The 14,492-nt window shown below is 44.3% G+C and overlaps 1 protein-coding gene across 1 annotated transcript in view; it reads left to right on the forward strand.

The window, feature by feature from the left end:
- The window catches only part of LOC121008167 (cytochrome P450 2K6-like), a 247,802-nt gene extending 234,102 nt beyond the window's left edge, over positions 1-13,700 (forward strand). The window contains exons 10-12 of the mRNA XM_040440558.1: positions 11,582-11,769; positions 11,929-12,070; positions 12,925-13,700. Coding sequence (XP_040296492.1) covers positions 11,582-11,769; positions 11,929-12,070; positions 12,925-13,112 — 518 coding nt within the window. The 3' untranslated portion in view covers positions 13,113-13,700. The remainder of the gene's footprint in view (positions 1-11,581; positions 11,770-11,928; positions 12,071-12,924) is intronic.
- The last annotated feature ends 792 nt before the right edge of the window (positions 13,701-14,492 follow it).

Raw genomic sequence — 14,492 nt, forward strand, 5'->3', positions numbered from 1 at the left:
ATGGTGGCTTCTCCTGTGGTGGTTGATATGATGCCTGATTCTCTGCTGTGAAACCTCTCTCCTCCATCTGGGTGTAGGGATCAAAGTCTTTCAAAGTCGCCTTCTCCTGTGCTGATTGATATAAAGCTTATGGTTGTGCCATCTGACATGGTTGCCAGGGTCTGATTCAATGGGGGCCTACTCCTGTGGTGGGTGATCTAAATGCCTGATTCTCTGCTGTGAAACCTCTCTCCTCCGTCTGGGTGTAGGGGTCAAAGTCTTTCAAAGTCGCCTTCTCCTGTGCTGATTGATATGAAGCTGATGGTTGTGCCATCTGACATGGTTGCCGGGGGTCCCATCAAATTGGGGCCTACTCCTGTGGTGGGTGATCTAAATGCCTGATTCTCTGCTTTGAAACCTCTCTCCTCCGTCCGGGTGTAGGGGTCAAAGTCTGTCAAAGTCGCCTTCTCCTGTGCTGATTGATATAAAGCTTATGCTTGTGCCATCTGACATGGTTGCCGGGGTCTGATTCAATGGTGGCCTACTCCTGTGGTGGGTGATCTAAATGCCTGATTCTCTGCTGTGTAACCTCTCTCCTCCGTCTGGGTGTAGGGGTCAAAGTAACTAAATGGTGGCCTACTCCTGTGGTGGGTGATATGATGCCTGGTTCTCTGCTGTGGGACCTCTCTCCTTTGTCTGGGTGCTGTGGTCAAAATAATAGTAAGTGACCTTCTCCATTGGTGGGTGACTTGAAGCCTGATTCTGTGCTATGGGACCTCACTCCAATTAATATTGTTTAATTTTTATTTATTTTATGTTAACTCATCATTTCCCTATCTACATTTGTTTGCAGGGGATTTAACTACATTTTGCTGCCTTTTGCAGCCCTCTAGCCCTTTCCGGGTGTGTTTTACAGCCTTTTTAGTGCCCAAAAGTTCGGGTCCCCATTGACTTCTATGGGGTTCGGGTTCGGGATGAAGTTCGGGTCGAGTTCGGATCCCGAACCCGAACATTTTTCGAAAGTTCGGCCGAACTCGTCGAACCCGAACATCCAGGTGTTCGCTCAACTCTAATTCAGAACTATTTGACAATAGTAAAACCCTTAACTGACATGACTAAGAAAGAGACAGATGTTTCAGTGTGGTCTGATTCGGTGTTGCGAGCCTTTTCTGCGATTAAGGAATGCTTCTCTTCTGCCCCTATATTGGTGCAGCCGGATGTATCACAACCTTTCATTGTGAAAGTGGACGCATCCGAGGTGGGGGTAGGAGCAGTTTTATCGCAGGGCCCGTCACCTGGTAAATGGTGTCCATGTGCCTTTTTCTCTAAAAGACTCCCTTCCGCACAGAGAAATTATGATGTAGGTAACAGAGAGTTACTGGCCATTAAGTTGGCTTTTGAGGAATGGCATCATAGGTTGGAAGGGGCGATTCATCCGATCACCGTGTTCACTGATCACAAAAACCTGGCTTACCTGGAGTCGACTAAACGACTGAACCAGAGGCAGGCCAGATGGTCTTTGTTTTTCACCAGATTTAATTTCACTGTCACCTATCGTCCTGGGGTTAAGAACGTCTAGGCAGATGCCTTGTCACTTAGTTTTCCTGGAGGTGGTGATTTTGAAAATCCGAGTCCTATACTGTCTGAAGGGGTGGTGATAGCCGCTCTTTACCCTGACCTAGAGGTGAAGGTTTTAGAGGCTCAGGGAGACGCACCAGATTCTTGTCCCTCTGGGAAACTGTTTGTGCCATCGGAATTGCATCACAAGGTGTTTGAGGAACACCACTGTACGGTTCTTACAGAACACCCTGGGAGCAGATCCACTGCCGACCTCATCTCTCATAGATTCTGGTGGCCAGGGTTGCGTAAGTGTGTTGAGTAGTGATGGCCTTGCGGTTCGCCCGGCGGTCGGTTCGCAGTGAACTTTGCGTGATTGCGATCCGCCGAACATGCGAACATATTGCGATGTCCGTGCGCGCCATATTCTTTTGCATTGCGCCGTACTTTGACCCATGACACATCTATCAGGACAGCCAATTGAGACGTTTCAGCACATGGACACCCCCCCAACCCTATAACAGAACCCGATCTGGCAGCCATTTTACATTATGTGTTTTGCCAGTGTAGGGAGAGGTTGCATTTTGGAGCAGGGACAGGCTGTTAGGAACTTAGGGACACCAAACGCTAGCTAATAGGGCCACAAAAGTCCTTTTTAGGACTGGTAACGTTGTGCTATCGATAGGTGTGATACACAGAGGGGTGTGATATACTTATAATATACTTTCTAACATAAAAAGTATATTATAGTGCATTTGTTTGCTTCCAGAAAATACTGATTGAGGGCTGCGATATATAAGCTTCAACAAAATATTGATTAAGGTTTTCCATATACCTGCGTCCACAAAATTACTGCTTGAGGGTGATATACCAGCTTCAACTAACAACTGATTGAGGCTGCCATATATCAGCTTCAACAAAATAGTGATAGACGTTTTCCATATACCTGTGTCCACAAAATGACTGCTTGAGGGTGATATACCAGCTTCAACTAAAAGACCTGCCATATATCAGCTTCCACAAAATAGTAATATAGGTTTTCCATATACCTGTGTCCACAAAATTACTGCTTGAGGGTGATATACCAGCTTCAACTAACAACTGATTGAGGCCTGCCATATATCAGCTTCCACAAAATAGTTATAGAGGTTTTCCATATACCTGCGTCCACAAAATTACTGCTTGAGGATGATATACCTGCTTCAACTAACAACTGACTGAGGCCTGCCATATATCAGCTTCAACAAAATAGTGATATAGGTTTTCCATATACCTGCGTCCACAAAATTACTGCTTGAGGGTGATATACCTGCTTCAACTAACAACTGATTGAGGCCTGCCATATATCAGCTTCCACAAAATAGTGATAGAGGTTTTCTATATTCCTGCGTCCACAAAATACAGATTGTGGGTTTTGATATACCTGCTTCAACTAACAACTGATTGAGGCCTGCCATATATCAGCTTCCACAAAATAGTGATAGAGGTTTTCCATATACCTGCGTCCACAAAATTACTGCTTGAGGGTGATATACCAGCTTCAACTAACAACTGATTGAGGCCTTCCATATATCAGCTTCCACAAAATAGTGATAGAGGTTTTCCATATACCTGAGTCCACAAAATATAGATTGCGGATTTTGATATACCTGCTTCAACTAAAAACTGATTGAGGCCTGCCATATATCAGCTTCCACGAATACTGCTCTTCTCTAGGGACTTTGGTACAGGGTCATTTTGAAAATGACAGGCAGAGGAAGAGGCAGGCCGTTCCGCAGGGGTGGTAGGGGTCGGGCAGGTGCACCAGGCCGGAGCCTAAGTGGGAAGTTGGAGAAGGTGCGTGTGATTATGTCAAATGACGCACCAGAGTTGGTTGAGTGGCTTCTGCACCCTCCTCATCCTCTTTATCTGCACCCTCCTCACTCTCTGCTGTGTACACTCCCAAAGACACCACCACCACCACCATAGCCCCTCCACTCGAGTCAGAGGAATTATTTTCCCATTCATTCCCAGACCTTACCGATGCGCAGCCATTCTTGGTATCGGATGAGAAAGAGGAGGTAGCAACGGCAGCCACCCAACGGTCTGACGACAGTATCCATATCAGCCCAAGGAGGGTGTTCCCTGCTGTTGCTGCCTACTCCGACATCTCTAATGTCAGTGGTGGTGAAGGTGATGATGATGATGACGTGTCGATGCCCACAAGACAGGAAAAGGAGGGGAGTTCAGAGGGAGAGAAGGAGCAGCAGATAGGGAGGAGAAGGAGGAAAATCATGCAGAACTCGCAGTGCACAGGAGGCAAAAATCAGACTGCAAATGTATCTGGAGCGAGCCATCCACCATGCACGGTCACATCTTGCGCTCCCAGGATGCCGGCACATGGCTCCGCAGTGTGGGCTTTTTTTAACGTGTCAGCTGCTGATAATAGTGTTGCCATCTGCAGCCTGTGCTGTCAACACATAACTTGTGGTAAGCCCAACACTCACCTAGTGACGACTGCCTTAAGAAGACACCTGGTCTCCTATCACAAAGCCCAGTGGAAGCTTGTTGAAACTGCTTTCTCGCCAACTTCTGCCATATAAATTGGTGGACTCGGAGGCCTTTAGAAAATTTGATGCCATTGGAACACCGCAATGGAAGGTCCCCGGAAGGAAATATTTCTCCCAAAAGGGCATCCCTGAACTATATGGTCACGTTCAGCGGCAAGTTAATATATCTCTGGCACACAGTGTCGGTGCCAAGATACATCTGACCACAGACACATGGTCTAGCAAACACCGGCAGGGAAGGTACATAACTTTTACTGCCCACTGGGTGAACCTTCTGACGGCCATGTAACCCGTGGCACCCATGTGGATTTGGTGTTACCGCCACGGATTGCATGCAGGCCTGCCTCTTCTTCTCCTCCTCCTTCTCCATCCTCTGTCTCCTCCTCGGCGACTCCTCCTTTTCCACTGCTACCGCCTCTTCCGCTGCATCTCCTTAGCTCCCCAGAAGCTATTCGACGTGGCAGGTCAGACATTGCCATGCTGTGCTGCGGATGTTGTGCCTGAAAGCCAAGAGCTCTGCGGTCACAGGTCGATCAGTGGCTAACCCCGCTCAATTTGACAGTTGGTAAAGTGGTGTGCCACAATGGTGCCAATCTGCTGAGCACGCTGAAACAGGGCAAAATGGCACACGTCCTGAACTTCTTAGTCGTGCAGCGATTCGTTGCCAAATACCCCGGGGTCCAGGACATCTTGGAAAATCTCTGGCCATTTTAGAAGATCTTACATGGCAATGGCTCGCCTTGCTGACGTTCAGCGGTGAAACCACTTGCCTGTCAGACGTCTGATTTGTGACTGCCCGACGTGCTGGAACTGTTAACGACTACCTGTACGAACTCTGCAGCAAGACAGGTTCTGGGGAGCTTGGTTTCTTTTCACCACACCAGTGGCTGCTCATGCACGACGCATGCAGACTTCTGCGGCCATTTGATGAGATCACCAAACTGGTCAGTCGCAGCCAGGGCGCCATCAGTGACATCGTACCTTATGCCCTCCTTCTGTAGCATGCATTGCATCGTGTCATTGATCAAGCCGTCGCGGAGAAGGAGCTGGAAGATGAGGAAGTCGCAATGCTGAATGAATTTCCAAGGGGGCTACTCCATCTGAGACAAGTCAGCAGGATCTGAAGAGGAGTCAGAGGAGGATGGTGGCTGAGAGAAGGAGGAGGAGGAGCAAGAAGAGCAGGCTTTGAGGGAGACTTTAAACTTTTTGGGGATCCCTGGTGTTGTCCGTGGCTGGGGGGAGGAGACCGAGGATGACATTCTCCTGGCTGATGAGCAGGAGCCGGGGTGCTTCACTGCTTTCAATTTAGTGCAAATGGGGTCCTTCATGCTCCAGTGTTTGAAGAGGGATCCCCGTATAAAAAGCATAAAGGTCAACGACCTGTACTGGGTGGCAACGTACTTAGACCCCGGTACAAACACAAAATGGCGGACATGTTACCAGCATCACAGAGGGCTGTCAGAATGCAGCATTTCCAGGCCTTGCTGCGAGAGATGCTGTATTCTGCTGTTGCGGGCACTGGCAAAGGAATTTCCACCCACAGCAAAACAGGTGCGGGTACCAATCCTACCGCGCCTGCAAAAAGAGGGCGGTTTGAAGATGTGTTGGTCACTTCGGATATGAGATCATTCTTGCAGTCAACCCATCGACAGCCGCCCTCCGGATCCAGCCTCAGGGAATGCCTAGACCGACAGGTGTCCGACTACATTGGGTTAACAGCCGATGTGGAAGCTCTGAGAAGCGAGAAGCCCCTTGACTACTGGGTGTGCAGGCTTGACCTGTGGCCAGAGCTGGCACAATTTGCCATGGAACTCTTGGCTTGCCCCTCGTCGAGTGTCCTGTCCGAAAGGACGTTCAGCACAGCAGGGGGGATCGTGACCGATAAGGACACTCGCCTAACTCACGACAGTGTGGACTACCTCACATTTTTTAAAATAAATGAGGCATGGATCTCGGAGGAATTCAACACCTGTGATGACCACATGTAATTGAATTTCCTCATGCCAAAACACACATATCCGCCACCACCCAGAACAAAGAATGGTCCTTGCCTTATGCATATACAGCGGCATTAAAGGCCTTCTATGTCAGGTGAATGCCTTATTTTTGGGGCCTGTACTGGCCGACAGTTACATATTTATCTGTGACCTCCTATTGTATCTCCAGCCACAGAATCCAATGTTCTTTGCTGTCAGGTGAATACCTATTGAGTAATTTTTGAGGCCTGTACTGGCCAACAGTTAAATTTTTATCCTGTGACAGCCTAATGTACCTCCAGCCACAGAATCCAAAGTTCTTTGCTGTTAGATGAATGCCTATTGCCTAATTTTTAGGGCCTATACTGGCCGACAATTACATAGTTATCCTGTGACCGCCTAATGTACCTCCAGCCACAGAATCCAACGTTCTTTGCTGTCAGGTGAATGCCTATTGGCTAATTTTTGGGGCCAGTACTGGCCAACAGTTAATTTTTTTTTATCTCTAGCCACATAATCACACCCCTGTCTCACTCCTCTGCCTCTCATTATGGTGGCGTATGAACCTCATTCACCATAAGGACCTTTTAATGTCACAGGGTCATGTGACTGTGCCCCCCACCCAGTACTGTGCCCCTCAGCCCTTAATGTGCCCCCTTATGCCCTGCATTGTGTCCTCTTATCATTCCCTGTACTGTTCCCTCATATCCTTTTATCCGGTCACGGTATGGTGGTGTTATCCTGTCACTCTACAGAGGTATTATTCGGTCAATGTATGGCGGTGGTATCCGATAAATGGATGGCCATAACTGTATCCCTTTCCCTGCCCATGCCATCCTTTTTTAGACCTGGTATGAGCGGGAAAAATATGCAGATTGTGGTGCTAAGGACCTTTGCGCCACAATCTGTGTCAGAAATATGCCTAACATAGACGTATTTCTATATAATAAATGACCACCTAATTGTATTATTATTCGGTTGTAGGGCTAATATCTTTATATTATATAGATTCTAGTGTATTATACTGTGTCCTGTATTTCCCAGTAGAAAATGATCCTTGGGAAACAGTCCTCATCCCTGACCACCAGCACCAGGTACCGCTCTGTCAGTACATGACGGCCTCCCCTCTCCGCCACGCTGCTCTGCTGTATACTGGTGCTTATTCTGACACTAGGGCTGGGTTCACATCCTATTTTTGCCATCCATTTAATGCAAACCAAAAATGTATGCGTTAACAGATGCCTCAGACTGATGCCGTAGAGTGGCGTCCGTTCACCATACAGTTCCATGGTAGAAAAAAAAATTACATTAATGTATGCATTTTTTTATGGATTCTGCAGGATACAAAAACTTGGAGTGCTGCACATTTGTATACATCAAACCGATAGGAAATGAAAATTTTCTAGGCAGGGCACATTTTTGAGAGTTTCCCATAAAAATGGCCCCTGATTAAAATACATATTTTTTGTGGGAATTTTTGCCAATGATCCCCCTCTGGTATATCACTGTCCATGTTGTGGGACTATTTGTGTACTTCTAGTAAGTGTTTGCTGGCTGCAAATATAACCTGAAGGTTTTTCAGGTTCGCCTGCCATTAAAGTGAATGGGGCCCGCCGCGAACACATTTGATCGTGAACGCGCGTTCGCGAATCGTCCTGGCTGATGTTTGTCCATCACTAGTGTTAAGGACTATATGTCAGCCTGTAGTACCTGTGCACGCGCTAAGGTAACACATACTCAGCCTTTCGGATCTCTACTTCCATTGCCCATCCCGTCCAGAACATGGACTTACTTATCCATGGATTTTATCACTGATCTACCTAATTCTTCAGGAAAGACAAATATTCTGGTGGTAGTTGATCGCTTTAGTAAAATGGTGCACTTTATAGCGTTGCCGGGCCTACCTAATGCTAAAACACTTGCAGAAGTGTTTGTTGACAACATTGTGAAACTCCATGGCATTCCCTCTGATGTGGTCTCGGATCGTGGGACTCAGTTTGTTTCCAGATTCTGGAAGTCATTCTGTACTCGACTGGGGGTACACCTGTCATTTTCTTTGGCTTTTCATCCTCAGTGAAACGGATAGATGGAGCACACTAATCAGAGTCTGGAGACTTACTTGAGATGTTTTGTCTCTAAGAACCAGGAGGAGTGGTCTTCATTTTTGTCTTTGGCAGAGTTTGCCATAAATAATCGTAGACAGGAGTCCACTGGGAAGTTGCCTTTTTTTGGGGCATAAGTGTTTCACCCGCAGTTTGGCACATTTTTTGGTTCAGATACTTCTGGTCATTGTCATCTATATGGCGGAAAATTCAAGATAACTTGATGAATATGGGCAACAAATATAAATGTGTGGCTGACAGGAAACGTATAAATGGTCTGGACTAGTGATGAGCACGCATCAAAGTATTCGGGTGTTCGGCCTGAACACGTTGCTATATTGAGTATAATGGAAGTCAATCAGGCACCCCCTGCTCAGAAGAGAAGAGGGTGTCTGGTTCATAAAAAAAGGTTAGAAATTTATGGAAACCCCATCAAAATGGTTTAGAAATAGCATTAAGAAGATAGCTGGATGTGTTTTAGACTCCTATTATGTACAACATACAACCACACAAAAGCTGTATGCCAAAAGCCAGGTAAGTGCAAGTCATCAATCTATCCATGAGCCAGATGACAGCCTTGTGCACTATGAGATATTCCAAACCAGCTCTCATTTGACTGAGAACTAGTAAACCTCAAAGTTATTTTGCATCTGTTGAATGGCTTGGGTGGGCCTGCACACCTAGATCAATATCATTAGGGCGACAAAAAGTTTTCTGATTGTCCTAACATAATATTCAATAACATTTCTATACAGTTTTGTCATGTAAAAACTCATTTGCATAAACATGAGCTTATGGGAAAGACATGCAAATGAGCAGAATCTGCCTTGTTACTCAGCTGTCATAAGACTATGAAAATTAATAGAGGGCGCTATTCATAACTCAATAGCGCCATCTATTGGTTTTCATAGTCTTATGACAGCTGAAAAACATGGCAGATTCTGCTCATTTGCATGTCTTTCCCATATGCCCATTTTTATGCAAGTTAGTTTTTACATGACAAAACTGTATAGAAAGGTTATTGAATATTATGTTAGGACAATCAGAAAACTTTTTGTCGCCCTAATGATATTGATCTAGGTGTGCAGGTCAACCCAAGCCATCCAACAGATGCAAAATAACTTTGAGGTTTACTAGTTTTCAGTCAGATGAGAGCTGGTTTAGAATATCTCATAGTACACAAGGCTGCTATTGTAAGGTATGCTGACTGTTATCTGTCTCATGGATGGATGGCTTGTACATACTGGCTTTTGGCATATAGCCTTTGTGTGCTTGTCTATTGTATGCCGTACATAATAGGAGTCTAAGATGCATCCAGCTATCCTCTTAATGCTGTTGCCAAACCATTTTGATGGGTTTTTCATCAATTTCAAACCTTTTTTTATGAACCAAACACCCTCTTTTCTTCTGAGCAGGGGGTGCCTTGTTGTTTCCCATTGACTTCCATTGTGTTAAATTGTATTAGAGCACCCAAACTATTCTACCGAGCACTCAGATCTGCTGAGCATAGCGATGCTTGAGCCGAACAGGTATTCGGCTGAGCATGCTCGCTCATCTCTAGTCTGGACTAAGAGTGGGTGATTCTGTGCGGCTGTCCACAAGAAACATTAAATTGAAGGTACCTTCTTGGAAGTTGGGTCCAAGGTTTATTGGTCCATATAAGATCACTGCCATTATTAATCCTGTAGCTTTTCGTCTTGAACTTCCTCAGGCCCTGAAAATTCATAATGTGTTTCCACATTGTCCATAAATCTTTGTTAAAGAGATATGTTGAACCTTTGGAGCTGTCTTCCTTGCAATCCGCTCCTGTCATGGTGGAATTTCAGATCGCCAAGATAATTAACTCTTGAGTTCTTCGTAGATCTCTTCAGTATCTTGTGCACTGGAAGGGTTATGGATCAGAGGATAGGATGTGGGTATCGGCAACTGACGTGAATGCCAGTCGTTTGGTGAAAGCTTTTCACAGGTCTCACCCGGATAAGGTCGGTCCTGGGTGCTCGGAGGTCACCCGTAGAAGGGGGTTACTGTCACGGACGTACTGAGACATACGGACGTCCTGGCGACAGTGAGTGGTAGGAGATCTGTGATACTAGCAACACGTGGTTTGATCTGACAGGTTTTCCTTGTGGATCAATAGGTGTCTGTGTTGTTTCTGGTAATGGCCACACCCCTTGCCTCCAGGTGTTGCTTATGTGGTCATTTAACCTTCCTTATTTATAGTTGTTTCTCCCACTATGCTGTGCAGTTTATAACTTCTGTGCCTGTGGATTGTTTGTGGTTGGATCTCGGCTGAGTTCCTGGTGCTTCCATAGCCTCTTTAAAGTTAAGTCTTTCCTTTCCCTTTTGTATTTTGTTTGGGTTCTGTGTGTTGCATTTCCCTATTGTTTGTATTAAGCATGAAGTAGACTCCTGTTCGTCCTTCCTTTTGGAAGAACAGGTAGTCTCATCCCTGCCATTAGTACTAAGGTCCTATAGGACTCTAGGTATTCCTGCGTATGAACTCACTTACCTTTGGGGTCTGTTCGTACTGGTAGTCAGGATTTTGGTTAGGGTTTTCACTATGAGGTGTCCATCTTCCTTGCCTAGTTCTCAGGCCTGATTCCCTGTTTCCCCCTTCCCTCCTATGCTCGGTGTGGTGTTTTCCTCCCACACCAAAGCATGACAGTGTGTTTTTGGTGGAGCATTTGGCTTTTTGCTAACATAGTAACATCACTTTAAAGGATGAAACAATACATAAGTCCATCTTGTTTAGCCATATTAGTCTGCAATGTTAATCCAGAAGGAAGAAGTCTTCCCAACTTCAAACATGGCAATCAGAATAAAAGACTCCTCTCCAGAGACCTAGCAACCATGACTTGCAATATTGCTAAACTCAAGAAGGAAGAAAACTGTCAATCATACAAATGGATGGAGAGAGTTGGGACCTAATATATATGGGGACTCCTGAGCTTGTTTAGCGTGCTGCTAAGCTTGTGCTGGAGCTGCAGATTAGTGATTTAAAGGGGTTCTCTACTTTGGCTATATTGATTACCTATCCTCAGGATAGGTCATCTATATCAGATTGGCAGGGACCCAACTGCCAGCACTCCCACACATCAGATGTTTAAAGAGAGCGCATTGCTCATAAAAGCGCTGTGTTCTCTTCTCATTTTACCTGCTCAACTTCAATATTGCAGCAGCAATCAGGTTTAATTACAGTTCCATCATCCCATTCACTTCAATGGTACAGATTCCTCCTATTCACTTGAAGTAGACAGTAGGAAACTGAATAAAAACATGGCAGCTTATCCCTTAATTAAGCTATCCCTGGTGTAGTAAGTACATGTTACAGTGGAAGACTATGCATACATTGAATTGTATGGGTATTGTGCCAGTGTATGCAACTATGTAACAAAATAATTTTTCTTTTGCTTTACAGAGAGGGTACAGGATGAAATTAAAACACATCTTAAACCAGGACAGTTGCCGACAGTAGAAGATCGAAAGAAAATGCCTTATACTGATGCAGTGATACATGAACTACAAAGGTTTGCCAATATTGTTCCACTGAACCTGTCACACATGACTCCAACGGATGTGTATTTTCGGGGTTACTGCATCCCAAAAGTGAGTTTAGTAAAGAAAATAACCCTATAATACCTCCTAACAAGTATGCAATGAATGTTAATGAAAGAGACCGCAATGGGGTACATTGCTATCCCAATAATTACAGATTATGACAATCAAATAGTTCAAAAAAGATAATTGATGATTTATTGTTCACAGGGTACAGAGGTTATTCCATTGCTGACATCAGTTCTGTATGACAAAACTCAATGGGAAACTCCATATCAGTTTAATCCCAATCACTTTTTGGATAAAGATGGGAAATTTGTCCGAAATGATGCATTTATGCCTTTCTCAGCAGGTTTGTAGTGAAAATGAAATAAATAATTGTACAGTTAACTTTCCCTGACCTCATGACTATATTAACAATGGAAATAATGGGGCACATTTATTAAGACTGGCATTTTAGCAGGTCTTAATAAAGCCCTAAGCTGGTGGTGATTTTGATTTAAGTTATGAAGACGAGCAGGCCTCTCCATAATTTGGTGCATCCAGCGTCAGTTCTAAATGTAAGACAGCTTCCAAGCTGTCTTACATTTAGACCTTGTTCTAAGCCTAAAACAGGTGTAGAAAATGGTAAATGAGACGGGCCTGCTTGGCCCGTCCCCTTCGCTGCCCATACCACGTCCAGAATTTTTGACCTGACGTGAGTGGGAAGAAGTCGCAGATTGCTCCACAACTAGCCGTTGCACCTCAATCTGCACCTGTAATATACCTAATTTTGTTGTATTTCAGAATGATAACTGACCACCAATATCTTCATGACATTTTATTTTTACTTCTTACCAATATTTTTGTCTCCAATTACAATCACGTGGAATAGGAACCCATAGTTAAAAATGTCCTTGAATGCATACCCTCAAGTACCTCTATTCATGAAGATCAGCATCAGCACTGGAGAGCACATTATACCACCCCAACAGAGCAAATATTAATGTCCATCACAAAATACTGCCGTCAGCAGCATAAAATACATCCCCAAAAACTTCCACTGGCCAGCCATGAGTAGGACTCAAGTGGCCTCCTGGGCATCTGACACCGGGAAATTTCCCTGTAATGTCTATGGCCAATCCGCCTCTGCCTACAAAACTAATGTTTTTATCTTAAAATGACATGAAACCCATATGGTTCAGTTATTATATTCTGTTTCTGCAGGAAGAAGAGCTTGTGCTGGGGAAAGCTTAGCCAAGATGGAACTTTTCCTGTTCTTCACTGGACTTCTTCAGGCATTTACTTTCTATCCACCACCAGGAGTTTCCAGAGAAGATTTGAACCTCGTTCCCAGCATTGGATTCACATTGGTCCCCACACCATACAAGACGTGTGCCAAGCTAAACTATTAGTGCATGCAGAACAAGCAAGACAACACAAAAGATAATGCTGCTGTTGATTATATTTTTCTATCAGATTTTATGTAGTAGTTTTTTTATGTTATTTTCACATATTTTAGGGTAAAACAGCTATGTTATTCAATGAAACGCACGGCTTACAATTTATAGTGGACTAGGGGCCAATGATCAGTTATGAACATTTGTTTGCCCGACCATTGCTGTGTATAATCATGGTGCCGATTACCCAACAAATGTTTGGTCTTTTATTGAGGGACGAACTCTTGTTCGTGGTATTAAAAATGTATAAACAGCGTATGTGCTGCAGGCAAACTGAACCTGTATGGGATTGAACAATAGTATTTTCCATTGTTTGTTCTCAAACTAATCAGACACCAGTTATCTTAATGTACCTTAATCGGAAGTTGTTGTTTAGTTTTAGTGGCATTGATAGCTTTTCTAAAATGTATCTTCACCCAAAAATAAAAACTGAAATATGTAAGATCCCAGCACGCCCTTTGCTTCTTAAAGAAAATGAATACATAACAGTAAATTCAGGATGCATTGAGGACCATCCACTAGCACCTATTAACCAATATATGATGATATTAACTTAGTTGAGAAACGTTTATGGGCAGGCAACAATACACTGTGAAGCAAAAGAAGTAAGAAGTGTGTTTCTAGAATGCTTTTCTTGTATAATTCTGTCTTCTGGAGTGTACTCACACTCCATTACATGTACCACAAATACTATACGGAGTTCTGTCCAATTATACTAGTTGAGAAATAAAGACTTGACGGTGCTCTTGATTCCTTATGTGTAGTAACTACAGTATGCATGGTATCAATCTTTTAGGCTCAGGTTTTTGTTCTCCAGACTCTTAGCTTCTTAACTTGGGTCCTTCCTCACCTAGGCTTGCAGTTTCTCTGGAGAGAGGAGCCCTACACAGGTTCATGCCACAGAATAACAAAAGTGATGAAACAGCTGCCATGGGGTATACACAGAAATCGTGGAAAAATTTAGAACGGGCCCCACCACAAAAATAAAGTCAACGTGGAACAGCTTCCAGTGAGAGACAGAGCTCCAAAAAGTTATATAGCTTATATGTTCATTCATTTCTCCATTAAAATGTGCACTGTGTACAATGTTTCAGGCCCTACATTAAGCTGAAAATACATCATCACAAATATTTCACATAACATAATAGATATTACAAAGAAAATAATATTAAAAGGGTATAGGTACATGTTAGGGGGGCTGCCGGAGAGTGTGTGGAGGATGGGAGCGGTAGTTGCCATGAAGATGGCAGTGGTACTTACAGATCACGGTGGCAATCTCCCTGCACAAGTCAAATATCAGAATGAGAAAGATAGTGGCCTCCATGGTGGTACACT

This window comes from Bufo bufo, chromosome 7, assembly GCF_905171765.1.
Source record: "Bufo bufo chromosome 7, aBufBuf1.1, whole genome shotgun sequence".
Taxonomy (NCBI): domain Eukaryota; kingdom Metazoa; phylum Chordata; class Amphibia; order Anura; family Bufonidae; genus Bufo; species Bufo bufo.